The sequence below is a fragment of the Vipera berus genome (assembly GCF_964194415.1).
Source record: "Vipera berus genome assembly, chromosome: 6".
NCBI classification, from domain to species: Eukaryota; Metazoa; Chordata; class Lepidosauria; order Squamata; family Viperidae; genus Vipera; species Vipera berus.
In genome coordinates this window covers 8,408,921-8,423,326 of record NC_138208.1, presented here as the reverse complement: position 1 = coordinate 8,423,326, position 14,406 = coordinate 8,408,921, and the positions used below count along the sequence as shown (strand labels likewise).

At 49.2% G+C, this 14,406-nt stretch overlaps 1 protein-coding gene across 3 annotated transcripts in view; it reads right to left on the bottom strand.

Moving 5' to 3' along the window:
- The window catches only part of INTS13 (integrator complex subunit 13), a 37,432-nt gene that overhangs the window by 16,516 nt on the left and 6,510 nt on the right, over positions 1 to 14,406 (bottom strand). For 2 of the 3 annotated variants that reach the window (XM_081330823.1, XM_081330825.1), the window contains exons 4-8: positions 13,677 to 13,915; positions 12,082 to 12,162; positions 11,422 to 11,512; positions 8,722 to 8,850; positions 5,183 to 5,267 (exon numbers count right to left, since the gene is read on the bottom strand). In XM_081330823.1, the coding sequence (XP_081186949.1) occupies positions 5,183 to 5,267; positions 8,722 to 8,850; positions 11,422 to 11,512; positions 12,082 to 12,162; positions 13,677 to 13,915 (625 nt within the window). The remainder of the gene's footprint in view (positions 1 to 5,182; positions 5,268 to 8,721; positions 8,851 to 11,421; positions 11,513 to 12,081; positions 12,163 to 13,676; positions 13,916 to 14,406) is intronic. The other variant, XM_081330824.1, reaches the window with a different exon arrangement.

Below are 14,406 nucleotides of genomic sequence, written 5' to 3'. Positions count from 1 at the left end.
GAGCGATGGGGAGAGAAAGCACGGGTGAGCGATGGGGGGGGAAAGCACGGGTGAGCGATGGGGGGGGAAAGCACGGGTGAACGATGGGGGGGGAAAGCACGGGTGAACGATGGGGGGGGAAAGCACGGGTGAGCGATGGGGGGGGAAAGCACGGGTGAGCGATGGGGGGGGAAAGCACGGGTGAGCGATGGGGGGGGAAAGCACGGGTGAGCGATGGGGGGGAAAGCACGGGTGAGCGATGGGGAGAGAAAGCACGGGTGAGCGATGGGGGGGGAAAGCACGGGTGAGCGATGGGGGGGGAAAGCACGGGTGAACGATGGGGGGGGAAAGCACGGGTGAGCGATGGGGAGAGAAAGCACGGGTGAGCGATGGGGGGGAAAGCACGGGTGAGCGATGGGGGGGAAAGCACGGGTGAGCGATGGGGGGGGAAAGCACGGGTGAGCGATGGGGGGGGAAAGCACGGGTGAGCGATGGGGAGAGAAAGCACGGGTGAGCGATGGGGGGGGAAAGCACGGGTGAGCGATGGGGGGGGAAAGCACGGGTGAACGATGGGGGGGGAAAGCACGGGTGAGCGATGGGGGGGGAAAGCACGGGTGAGCGATGGGGGGGGGGAAAGCACGGGTGAGCGATGGGGAGAGAAAGCACGGGTGAGCGATGGGGGGAAAGCACGGGTGAGCGATGGGGGGGGAAAGCACGGGTGAGCGATGGGGAGAGAAAGCACGGGTGAGCGATGGGGGGGGAAAGCACGGGTGAGCGATGGGGGGGGAAAGCACGGGTGAGCGATGGGGAGAGAAAGCACGGGTGAGCGATGGGGGGGAAAGCACGGGTGAGCGATGGGGAGAGAAAGCACGGGTGAGCGATGGGGGGGGAAAGCACGGGTGAGCGATGGGGGGGGAAAGCACGGGTGAGCGATGGGGAGAGAAAGCACGGGTGAGCGATGGGGGGGAAAGCACGGGTGAGCGATGGGGAGAGAAAGCACGGGTGAGCGATGGGGGGGGAAAGCACGGGTGAGCGATGGGGGGGAAAGCACGGGTGAGCGATGGGGAGAGAAAGCACGGGTGAGCGATGGGGGGGGAAAGCACGGGTGAGCGATGGGGGGGGAAAGCACGGGTGAACGATGGGGGGGGAAAGCACGGGTGAGCGATGGGGGGGGAAAGCACGGGTGAGCGATGGGGAGAGAAAGCACGGGTGAGCGATGGGGGGGGAAAGCACGGGTGAGCGATGGGGAGAGAAAGCACGGGTGAGCGATGGGGGGGGAAAGCACGGGTGAGCGATGGGGGGGGAAAGCACGGGTGAGCGATGGGGAGGGAAAGCACGGGTGAGCGATGGGGGGGGAAAGCACGGGTGAGCGATGGGGGGGGAAAGCACGGGTGAGCGATGGGGAGAGAAAGCACGGGTGAGCGATGGGGGGGGAAAGCACGGGTGAGCGATGGGGGGGAAAGCACGGGTGAACGATGGGGGGGGAAAGCACGGGTGAACGATGGGGGGGGAAAGCACGGGTGAGCGATGGGGAGAGAAAGCACGGGTGAGCGATGGGGAGAGAAAGCACGGGTGAGCGATGGGGGGGGAAAGCACGGGTGAGCGATGGGGAGAGAAAGCACGGGTGAGCGATGGGGAGAGAAAGCACGGGTGAGCGATGGGGAGAGAAAGCACGGGTGAACGATGGGGGGGGAAAGCACGGGTGAGCGATGGGGAGAGAAAGCACGGGTGAGCGATGGGGAGAGAAAGCACGGGTGAGCGATGGGGGGGGAAAGCACGGGTGAGCGATGGGGAGAGAAAGCACGGGTGAGCGATGGGGAGAGAAAGCACGGGTGAGCGATGGGGGGGGAAAGCACGGGTGAGCGATGGGGAGAGAAAGCACGGGTGAGCGATGGGGGGGGAAAGCACGGGTGAGCGATGGGGGGGGGGAAAGCACGGGTGAGCGATGGGGAGAGAAAGCACGGGTGAGCGATGGGGGGGGAAAGCACGGGTGAGCGATGGGGAGAGAAAGCACGGGTGAGCGATGGGGGGGGAAAGCACGGGTGAGCGATGGGGAGAGAAAGCACGGGTGAGCGATGGGGGGGAAAGCACGGGTGAGCGATGGGGGGGAAAGCACGGGTGAGCGATGGGGGGGAAAGCACGGGTGAGCGATGGGGAGAGAAAGCACGGGTGAGCGATGGGGGGGAAAGCACGGGTGAGCGATGGGGGGGAAAGCACGGGTGAACGATGGGGGGGAAGCACGGGTGAGCGATGGGGAGAGAAAGCACGGGTGAGCGATGGGGAGAGAAAGCACGGGTGAGCGATGGGGAGAGAAAGCACGGGTGAGCGATGGGGGGGGAAGCACGGGTGAGCGATGGGGAGAGAAAGCACGGGTGAGCGATGGGGGGGAAAGCACGGGTGAGCGATGGGGGGGGAAAGCACGGGTGAGCGATGGGGAGAGAAAGCACGGGTGAGCGATGGGGAGAGAAAGCACGGGTGAGCGATGGGGGGGAAAGCACGGGTGAGCGATGGGGAGAGAAAGCACGGGTGAGCGATGGGGGGGAAAGCACGGGTGAGCGATGGGGGGGAAAGCACGGGTGAACGATGGGGGGGAAGCACGGGTGAGCGATGGGGAGAGAAAGCACGGGTGAGCGATGGGGAGAGAAAGCACGGGTGAGCGATGGGGAGAGAAAGCACGGGTGAGCGATGGGGGGGGAAGCACGGGTGAGCGATGGGGAGAGAAAGCACGGGTGAGCGATGGGGGGGAAAGCACGGGTGAGCGATGGGGGGGGAAAGCACGGGTGAGCGATGGGGAGAGAAAGCACGGGTGAGCGATGGGGAGAGAAAGCACGGGTGAGCGATGGGGGGGGAAAGCACGGGTGAGCGATGGGGGGGGAAGCACGGGTGAGCGATGGGGAGAGAAAGCACGGGTGAGCGATGGGGGGGGAAAGCACGGGTGAGCGATGGGGGGGGAAAGCACGGGTGAGCGATGGGGAGAGAAAGCACGGGTGAGCGATGGGGGGGAAAGCACGGGTGAGCGATGGGGAGAGAAAGCACGGGTGAGCGATGGGGGGGAAAGCACGGGTGAGCGATGGGGAGAGAAAGCACGGGTGAGCGATGGGGGGGGAAAGCACGGGTGAGCGATGGAGAGAGAAAGCACGGGTGAGCGATGGGGAGAGAAAGCACGGGTGAGCGATGGGGGGGAAAGCACGGGTGAGCGATGGGGGGGGAAAGCACGGGTGAGCGATGGGGGGGGAAAGCGGCAGCGGCATTTTCGGGAGCAGCGGGTGAGCGATGGGGGGGAAAGCGGCAGCGGCATTTTTGGGGGCAGCGGGTGAGCGATGGGGGGGAAAAGCGGCAGCGGCATTTTCGGGGGCAGCGGGTGAGCGATGGGGGGGGAAAAGCGGCAGCGGCATTTTCGGGGGCAGCGGGTGAGCGATGGGGGGGGAAAGCGGCAGCGGCATTTTCGGGGGCAGCGGGTGAGCGATGGGGGGGGGAAAGCGGCAGCGGCATTTTCGGGGGCAGCGGGTGAGCGATGGGGGGGGAAAGCGGCAGCGGCATTTTCGGGGGCAGCGGGTGAGCGATGGGGGGGGAAAGCGGCAGCGGCATTTTCGGGGGCAGCGGGTGAGCGATGGGGGGGGAAAGCGGCAGCGGCGGTTGTTGGGGGCGCAGCAGGCGAGGCAGCTTCTCTCAGCAGCCTGTTCCGAACGAACGGACAGTTCTTTTTTTTGTTGACTGGAGTATAAGCCGAAGTGGAGTTTTTCAGCCCAAAAAGTGGGCTGAAAAATTCGGCTTATACTCAAGTATATACGGTAATATAACTCAACAATGTTTTAATAGCAACATGACCGAAAAGGGGACAAAATAACCGTCTTGCTAAAAACAAGCATTAACCAAGGAAAGCAAGAATGCATGTTGTTTGAGGTCCCCATTATATTCTGTAGACAAATCCGTTAGCGTTAATATTACTCTGAAGACACAACAGCAGTGATTTCGATCCCATAATTCTTTTTAACAGAGATTTCTCGTTTTTCTTCCTACAAAACTTCCTTGGATGTCAAAATAGGAAATTGTTGTTGTTGTTTTTTGCTGGTGCAAGAAATGCGGTGGGTCCTATCCAGGAAGCTTGGATGCTTTAAAATGATACATGTTTCTTTTGCTGTTGTTCTTGGAAAAAAAGTGTAAAATATCCTTATTTGTTACTATTTATGAAATTTATATTACAGGTAGCCCTCGACTTACAAGAGTTCATTTAGTGGCCATTCAAAGGTACAAGGGCACTGAAAAAACCCTGACCTAGGATTTCACACGACCGTTGCAGCATCCCCCCCATGGTCACATGATCAAAATTCAGAGGCTTGGCAACTGGCATGTACTTACGATGGTCACAGAGTCCCGGGGATCACGTGATTCCCTTTTGCGACCTTCTGACAAGCAAAGTCAATGGGGGAAGCCAGATTCACTTAACAACCATGTTACTGACTTAATAACTCAAGTGATTCATTTAACAACTGTGGCAAGAAAGGCCATAAAATGGGGCGATATTCACTTAACAACTGTCCTGCAATGGAAGTTTTGGGCTCAATCTGTATAGATGAGGGGTAGGCAACCTTGGCTCTTTTATGACTCGTGGACTTCAACTCCCAGAATTCCTGAGCCAGCCATGCTGAGGGGAAAGGGAGAGGTTTCCAAGGTGAGCCATGCTGGCTGAGGAATTCTGGGAGTTGAAGTCCACGAGTCATAAAGTGGCCAACGTTGGAGACCCTTGCACTGAAAGATCCAGGGCAACCCACAAAACTGCACTTTATTTCACTTTCTCCCAGACTCGACTACAGGTACAGTAGTCCTCCACTTACGACAGTTCATTTAGTGACTGTTCAAAGTTACAACAGCACGGAAAAAAGAGACTTATGACAGTTTTCCACACTGACAACAATTGCAGCATCCCCTAGCGCAGGGGTAGGCAACCTTGGCTCTTTTATGACTCGTGGACTTCAACTCCCAGAATTCCTGAGCCGGCCACGCTGAGGGAAAAGGGAGAGGTTTCCAAGCTGAGCCATGCTGGCTCAGGAATTCTGGGAGTTGAAGTCCACGAGTCATAAAAGAGCCAAGGTTGCCTACTCCTGGTATAGATCATTAAATATCCTGACAATCCTTACAAAACGATGGACTATTTTCTTGTTCCTTTGCAGATAAAAAGATTCTTGACTGCTGCCATACTTACCACTTTTTAAAAAGTCCACGTGGGCTTCCTTATGATGCAGCAGTTCCACATCATAGTTGGCAGAGGTGTTGGCATGCTGCTCTTCCTGAATTTAGAAAAAAAACAAAACAGACAAGCATTGTACCATTGCCTGAACAAACATTTTTCTTAGTTTAATTTCTTTTTTTAAACCACAGAGGGACAATGTTACCTTTTGCCTTTTAATACAAAATTGCCAAAAGGAAAAAAAAGAAAAGAATGTTCAGGATGTGAACAACTTAAAAATTCTGCAAACAAACAAAAAAAGAAAGAAAGAGAGAAGAGAGAGACGCTTTTTTTTACGAAAAAAAAAGGACGTAGGCAGCTTGGACCAATGTATGTTTACTCAGAACATTGTTCAAAAGAACCTGCTTTCATGTAAGCACCAATTTTGGAGTGCAAAACCTCAAGATTTCTTCAAATTGCCTTTTCTGGCTTAGTGGGAAGCCAAGAGGGGAACTCGTTTTAATTTGTATTTGCCGAATTAAATAAAAGCGCAATATTAAAAACAGAGCCAGCACTCACTTCTGCCCAGTTGATGGCGGATAAGGAAGTATTTCCATTTCTTAAGGAACTGACAATAATCGAAAAGCTAGTCAGTCTTATTTTTTATGGAAGTTTTTTTTTGGGGGGGGGGTTTAAATGAGAGAAGCCACATATAGTCTTATCTGACTGCTGAAGCCTAGAAGCTGCATGCAGAAGGATTTTTTTTTTTAAAAAAAAGCAAAATAAGCAGGGTTTTTTAAATGGCTGGGGCAGACCACCAAATGTGATGTATGGCAAATTAGCAAAACCAACCCACCGACCTAGGACTTAAGTTTTTCAATGAATCATACAGAGGAAATAGATATTACAAGAAAGGACAAAAGGCAAGAAGAAGGAAAAAAAGCAGACCGGCAACACACAGGTCAGTCAGTTGCAAACAAGGTATTTGCAAACATTAAAAGGCGTCTTAATTAATTAAGTGTAATTAAGTGTAATTAAGTGTAATTAAGAGGTGGGACGCGGTGGCTCACTGGGTTAGGACGCTGAGCTTGTCGATCAGAAGGTCGGCAGTTTGGCGGGTCGAATCCCAAGTGCCACGTAGCAGAGTGAGCGCCTGTTACTCGTCCCAGCTTCTGCCAACCTAGCAGTTCGAAAGCACGTAAAAATGCAAGTAGAAAATAGGGACCACTACGGTGGGAAGGTAACAGCGTTCTGTGCGCCTTTGGCGTCTAGTCATGCCGGCCACATGACCACGGAGACGTCCTCGGACAAGCGCTGGCTCTTTGGCTTTGAAACGGAGATGAGCACCGGCCCCTAGAGTCGGAAACGACTAGCACGCATGTGCGGGGGAACCTTTACCTTTACTTAAGTGTAAACAAAATGGCCAAATCCTACTGAGCACAAAAGAGCTCAAATGCTGCTTTAGCATTTGTGATCTGAACAACAGATTTAAAATTCAGAAAACTATCACTCTAGCTTTTTCTTCTGTGCAGTTTTTTTTTAAAAAAACAAACAAACCCCAATGCAAACAGAAATGCTTTACACTTTCTTAAAAGGTAAAGGTAAAGGTTCCCCCGCACATGCGTGCTAGTCGTTTCCGACTCTAGGGGCCGGTGCTCATCTCCGTTTCATAGCCGAAGAGCCAGCGTTTGTCCGAGGACGTCTCCGTGGTCATGTGGCCGGCATGACTAGATGCCAAAGGCGCACGGAACGCTGTTACCTTCCCACTGTAGTGGTCCCTATTTTTCTACTTGCATTTTTACGTGCTTTCGAACTGCTAGGTTGGCAGAAGCTGGGACGAGTAACAGGCGCTCACTCTGTTACGCGGCACTCGGGATTCGACCCGCCAAACTGCCGACCTTCTGATCGACAAGCTCAGCGTCCTAACCCACTGAGCCACCGCGTCCCTTCTTACACTTTCTTACGTCGGCCCAACTGCAGTTCATACGTCTGGCTTCCTCCAGCAGTCATAATCAGGCCAACAAAACAGGGGGAAATAACTAGGTAGTCCTCGACTTACGACCACAATTCAGCCCAAAATTTCCATCACTGAGACATTTAAGGGAGTGAATCACTGCAGTTGTTAAGTTAGTAACATGGTTAAGTGGCTTCCCCCCCCCTTGACTTTGCTTGTCAGAAGGTCACAAAAGGGGATCCCGTTACCCTGGGACACTGCGACCGTCACAAATATGAGTCAGTTGCCAAGTGTCTGGATTTTGATCACGTGATTATGGGGAATGCTGCAACGGTCACCTGTGTGAAAAACGATCACTTTTTTCCGGTGTTGTTGTAACTTCAAACAGTCACTAAGCAAACAGTTGTAAGTCGAGGACTATCTGTGTTAAATCTGGAACCCTAAACGTACATAATAGGGAGCGAGCTGCAGAGAACACACTGGGTCCTACTTCTGAATAGACATGCAGAGGATTACCTTGCATTTACTAGTTTAAAAAAGGTATATAGACAACGGGCCACATTTTGTTGCCTTGTTAACATTTATATTTTATTGTGTTTTATTAATCTAGATGAAATCTTATCCTATATTGCTTGTCCATGTATGATATAAAGGTAAAGGTAAAGGTTCCCCCGCACATGCATGCTAGTCGTTTCCGACTCTAGGGGCCAGTGCTCATCTCCGTTTCAAAGCCGAAGAGCCAGCGCTTGTCCGAGGACGTCTCCGTGGTCATGTGGCCGGCATGACTAGATGCCAAAGGCACACGGAACGCTGTTACCTTCCCACCGGAGTGGTCCCTATTTTTCTACTTGCATTTTTACGTGCTTTTGAACTGCTAGGTTGGCAGAAGCTGGGACGAGTAACAGGCGCTCGCTCTGTTACGCGGCACTCAGGATTCGACCCGCCAAACTGCCGACCATCTGATCGACAAGCTCAGCGTCCTAGCCCACTGAGCCACCGCGTCCCTACATGTATGATATGCCATACGCTAAATAAATAAATAAATGTATTGTCTCATCAAAAGTGCTTTCTTTGTTAAAATAACGAGGCCTGATTTCTGCTTGTTACAAACACCTTTACATTGAGAGGACGTGGAAATGACACAGAGGAGAGAAAGGCTGACTAGGCCACTAAAATGCACAAGGCGGAGCAGGGGGAAATTTTTAACACAGGCTTAAAAACAAAAGAATCACAGACAAAGCCATTGGAAGCAAACGAGGCTACCCTTACACAAAATTTTTATTAAAAAAACAAAACAAAACATTCCAATGCTACATTAAAAACAATTGAATAAACTGCTAAAAAAAGCCAATGAGGCTATTTGTTTGTTCTGTGATCCTTTTTTTTTTCTTCCTCCTCCGTAAAAATTTACTAACCTGGTCACAGACATTGAATGTAGGCTAATAAAAAAAACGAGAAACAAGAAAAAAAAGGTGATAATGAAGAGGGGGGGGAGGAAAGAAGCAAAGGTAAATCATTTCCAGTAAAATAAATCGTAAAAAAAAAACCACCCGTTTTCGACGGATTTAAAAGAAACGGCTCGGCGGCATCGGCACCGCGACGCTGTTCCGGGCAACTTTACCTTCATGGGGATGTTAGTTATAGTGGTTGAAGCCAGATCAAAATGCTGCTGAACTAAAAGGTTCAGTCTGGTGGCCAGGTGCCGTCCAGCCCGAACGCTATGGACTTCGCTGGTTAAAACAGGAGAGAGCTTTTTAAAAGAAAAGACAAAATACACACACGTACAAAGACGTAGAATATACTCAGTGGCAATCAATTCAAGACAACAATTTAAAAAGGGCTTAATTCATTTATCTTGGAACATTTTATGTAGCCACCTGCTCGCTTACGGTGACTCTAGGCAGCTTACAGAAAATAAAAATGCAATGTAGAAGGAATAAATAATAATAAAATAACGTAATAAAATAATAAAAAAAAACCACACACACCCCTCGGTCATTAACATACAGCCAAATAAAGCCATTTGATGGGCCCCATCCCACTCTGGCTTCCCCAGGCCCGCTGGCAAAGCCAAGTCTTTGGGGCCTTACGGAAAGTGTCGAAATGGGAGTCCAGTTTAATTTCCGAAGGGATGATATTCCAGAGGGAGGGAGCCACCACGGAGAAGGCCCTTCTCCTGGGTCTTTCCTCCCCCCCAGATGTACCTCCTTAGGGGATGGGACCTGCAACATTCCTTGCCTCCCTGTTCTGGTGGGCCGGGTGGACGTGCCCCGCAAGAGACGGTCCCTCAGATAACCTGGCCCCAAGCCATGAAGGGGTTGCACCTGGTTGCAAGTGGCTTTTTCTAAGTACAGGCAGTTCTCGACTTGTGATCGTAAGTGGGACCAGAATTTTCATTGCTTAAGCAATGAATGTGATTCGTGCCCAATTTTACGACCTTCCACGATTGTTAAGTGAATCACTGCAGGCCGTTCGGTGAATCTCACTTCCCCCGCTGACTTTGCTTGTCATAAGCTGGCTGGGAAGGTTGCAAACGGCGAACACGTGACCCTGGGATGCCGCAACCCTTGTAAACGCCGGCTGGTTGCCAAGGTCCCGAATTCTGATCGGGTGACCGCAGGGACGCTGGTAGTTTTAAGTGCAAGGACTGATCCCAAGGCACCTTTTTCAGCGGCGTTGTAACTGTGGCGGTTGCTAAACAAATGGTTTTAAGTCGAGGACCTGCCTGTACTTCGCCAGTACAGGTAATCCTCGACTTACAATGGTTCATTTAGTGACCGTCCAAAGTTACAACGGCACTGAAAAAAGTGACTTATGGTAGCATCTCCGTGGTCGCACGATTTACACTCGGACGCTTGGCAACTGACTCACATTTATGACGGTCGCAGAGTCCCGGGGTCACGCGATCCCCTTTTGCGACCTTCTAACAAGCAAAATCAATGGGGAAGTTAAGATTCGCTTAACAACCATCTTCCTAATTGAAACAACGGCAGGGATTCGCTTAACAAACGTGGCAAGCAAAGTCTTAAAATGGGGGCAAGTTATCCAATCTCTCTCTTAGCCACATAAATTTTGGGGCTCAACTGTGGTCGTACGTTGTGGCCTGCACTCATATGACACCTCCAAAAGCCAAATGCACAGGTGGCGTTTATTAGCCCACCTAACATGTTCTCAGGAGCCCAGAGAACAGGTGGATCGGTTCAAAGAAGACCTCAGACACTCAGCACAAAGCCGAAACTGCAGCATTTCATGTCCTACAGTTCTTCACCTTTACTGGACATTCTAAGAGATGAGATTCAGTTCATCTGGAGAACATCAGCTTGGAGAAGCTGAGTTTAATTAAGTCAGTTTCTCAAGTCTGGGGGCCTTCACTGTGGTAGCCTCCATCATGGATTCAGCCCAGTCTAACCTTGCTTCTTAGTAATGATGGTGCTCAGAATCATAGAATCATAGGGCTGGAAGGGACCTTGGAGGTCTTCTAGGCCAGGGCTAGGCAACCTCGGCTCTTTTATGACTTGTGGACTTCAACTCCCAGAATTCCTGAGTCAGCTATTGTCATAAAAGAGCCAAGGTTGCCTACCCCTGTTCTAGGCCAACTTCTCCTTCAGCATTCCTGGTGGATACTTTGTGGAAAAACAAATTATTCAAAACTCAGGGCTGACACAAGTTATCTTCTGCAGTGCTTGGTGTGCCCTGCTAGGACATAAAAAGATGACTTTGGATTAAGAAAGTTCACCTGCTCTGCTGATAAGAACATAAACCACAAAGAACAAAACTCAACCCGTCTAGATACCTTCTCGGTTGCACAGATTTATTTAATCTAATAAGTGCAAAACTGCAGTGCAATCTGATCATTCAGGCTTAAAACTCAAGCCTTACCATCTACTTGCTGTATCAGATGTTTGATCTAATGGGCTACTAATGTAAAAAAAAAAATCTACTCCTTAACGAGAATGCCCACTCAATCTGAATGGGATTCTACAAAGGGGGAATTTTCAATCAGACAGATGGAACAGTTTTAAAAATGTATAGGGTGGGAGACAGTCATGCAGTGAGAGGCAAATTCATGCTTTTTAATTGATTTAATTAGCTTACTTATTTGATGATGAATTTTAAATTATTCTTGGCGGCCTGGGGAGGGCTTTTCGTTAAGAAACCCACATTTACATTTTAATTAATAAGCAAAGTCAAAAACAGAAAAAGCCAAACTACTGTGGCCTTGGGGCAGGGACTTGGCTGCCTCTAATATTGTATGCAAGCTTAACTGATGTTTTAAAGACACAATTCATAAACCAATGTTTTACACTTTTAAGATGCTTACCTCTTTTTTAAGATGATCTGACACAAGGCTTTCTTCCCCAACAGGATAAGTATGAATTAAAACCAGCTCACATTTCTGGATCTGCATCAGACTGAAAAAGCCAAAATGTTTTGTTATAAAGTAAATAACGGTGCATTCAAACCACTGATGAAAACCGAAGACCAAAACTTTCAGAGGTCGCTGTAACGTTTACAGGAATGCGGTTATTATTAAATTCAGGAAATAATTAGGCATAAAGCATCTCTAATTCCAATAAATATTCTACATGCTCTCCTACGTTCTTCTATGCAAATTTCTGAGAGAAGCATTCGGCCCCCGACCTCTCGTTACATGGAGGATAGGGAAGGATTCTCAACCAACTATTTAAAGATACTGATGAAATAGAAATATTAGTGTTTCATTAAAAGCATACTGAATCCTTCGATCTTAAATCCTGGAATCTTGCCGGCTCTAACTGAAGATGTCAAAAGTGGAACTGGATATTGTGCTATTTGCTGTTCCACTGAATTATTCAACTTCTTGTGCAATTCATACAGAAGGGACCACAGCTAACAAGCTCTTGCAGATTCTATGTCCACAGTGCAACTGCGCATTTCATTCTTAAGATTATACATTCCAAACATAAGGTATAGTCAAAATGCTACAGATTTGTGCACTTACTGATCAGAATTCGCCGCTAACTTATTGTGTTCGTGTATTGTTTCCTGGACAAATTCCTCAAGCATTCGTACATGGCTATCACTGGAAAGAAAAAAAACCCAATTTTAGAAAGAAATAGAGAGTAATCATCATAAAGGCTCAAGGTTGACTCAGCCTTCCATCCTTCCGAGGTAGGTAAAATGAGGACCCAGATTGTTGGGGGCAATTAAGCTGACTTTGTAATAATGCCGCTTGGGGGGGTATGTGTGAAAGCCCTAATAAGCAGGCATATACATAGAATGAAGGCTACTGCTAAGCTTGTAAGCCGCCCTGAGTCTTCGGAGAAGGGCGGGATATAAATGGAATTAAAATAAAAATTAAAAAAAAATAACTCATGGAAAGTTTAATGTTTTCATTAAGATTATTTTTAAAACATGCTATTGTATATCCTAGTGCTCTAGGGAATAGCTTTTTTCTGAACTGAAGTTGAAAACTGAAGACTTGGCTCTTTGAGCTCTCTGACCCAGGCTGAGAATTTTAACTGGGGTTTTATTTTCAGGGATAATTTAATCTTTTAATTCTCTTTTAACTTTGTATTTCATATTGATGTGATTTTAAAATGCCCTGTAAACCGCCTTGAGTCCTTCAGGAAAGGGCGGTATATAAATCTAATAAAATCTAAATCTAAATCTAAAAGCTGTAAGTTTTCAGTTCATTACAGTTTTGCCACTGTTTTATCCTGATCTGCAAAACTGGGGGGGGGGGAATGCTCTATGGTAAAATGCTTTTTTTCTATTCCCAAAGAAACATCACGTCAGTATGATTACCAGTAATTTGCTCAACTCTGGGGAGACTTCACCTTAACAAATACTTTTATTACTAATTTATAACTTGATTCCAAAGTTAATGGAGAAATGTTTCTGCGGATTCAGGATCAAATTAATCAAGGCTGGTGGTCTTCAGTATTAACAAATATCCTCCTTAGTAGACAATTTGGATGAAGAATCCACCACTTCAATATTGCGTCAAGAAAACAACACGGACGTAGCTGTATCTTCCCAAGGAGTCAAGCTTGATTCTGAGGTGAATGTTATCCCCCCACCCAAATCTGCTCTGAGACACGGAAATGGCCACATTCAACTGACTAATACTTCAGTCACGTAGAGGTAGTCCTTGACTTACAACAGTTCACTTAGTGACTGTTTGAAGTTACAACGACACTGAAAAAAGTGGCCTATGACCATTTCTCTCACGACCATTTCAGCATCCCCCAGGGTCACGTGATCAAAATTCAGACGCTTGGCAACTGGCTCATACTTACGACCGTCACAGTGTCCTGGGGTCATGTGATTCCCCTTTGGCGACTTTCTGACAAGCAAAATCGGGCGGGGGGGAGGAGCCAGATTCGCCTACCAAGCATGCGACTAACTTAACCCCCTGCAGTGATTCCCTTAACCACCCTGGCGAGAAAAGTTGTAAAATGCAGCAAAACTCACTTTAACAACTGTCTCGCTCAGCAACAGAAATTTTGGGCTCAGTTGCGGTCGCAAGTCGAGGACCACCGGTACAGACCAATCAGAACATGGGTGGGGGTGGCTTAGCCCCAAGAGTGGTACCGTAACATGACAGGAAAGGGGGGGGTGTCCAGAAACCTCTTCGCGTTAGTAATGCAGATGATCCGCCCTCTGTTTCCCACCCGGTCGGCGTTCTCCATTAACAAGGTCCTGGCTTCGTGCTGGTACTCGGTAATTTTGCAAAGAGCTTCTACGGCTGCCACTAAGCCGTGCAGGATACTGCAGCATTCTGGGTCCGCGCGAGGATTGGGAGGCCCAACGGCTGCCAGAGCGGCCATGAGCTGATCAAGAAAGAAATAAGCTTGGTTATACACCATTCTCCCTTTCTAAAGCGAAACAGATTACGAGTGAGAAAGGTTTCTCCTGCATAATTTAAATGGCTACGAAGCTACCTTGGATTTAAAACTCTTTCTTTCGATTTTAATTGAACAGGAACGCTTCTTCCTATCCCTTCTTCTTTAAACCGAAAGCTATTCCTTCCTAAGCCCTACTTGGTAAACGTCCTGCCAGGCTAAAGAATAGCAACTGGCTCTCTGGGATAGGGCTTCCCCCGCGGGGGAGAGAACATTTGAGCCGTGGGGGCACGGTGGTTCAGAATGCAGCATTGCAGGCTGACTCGCTGCCCACTGCCAGCAGTTCAATCCTGACCGGCTCAAGCTTGACTCAGCCTTCCATCCTTCCAAGGTCAGTAAAATGAGGGTCCAGATTGTTGGGGGCAAGAGGCTGACTCTGCAAACCCCTTGGTATAAGCATTTTGAAGCGGTATATAAGG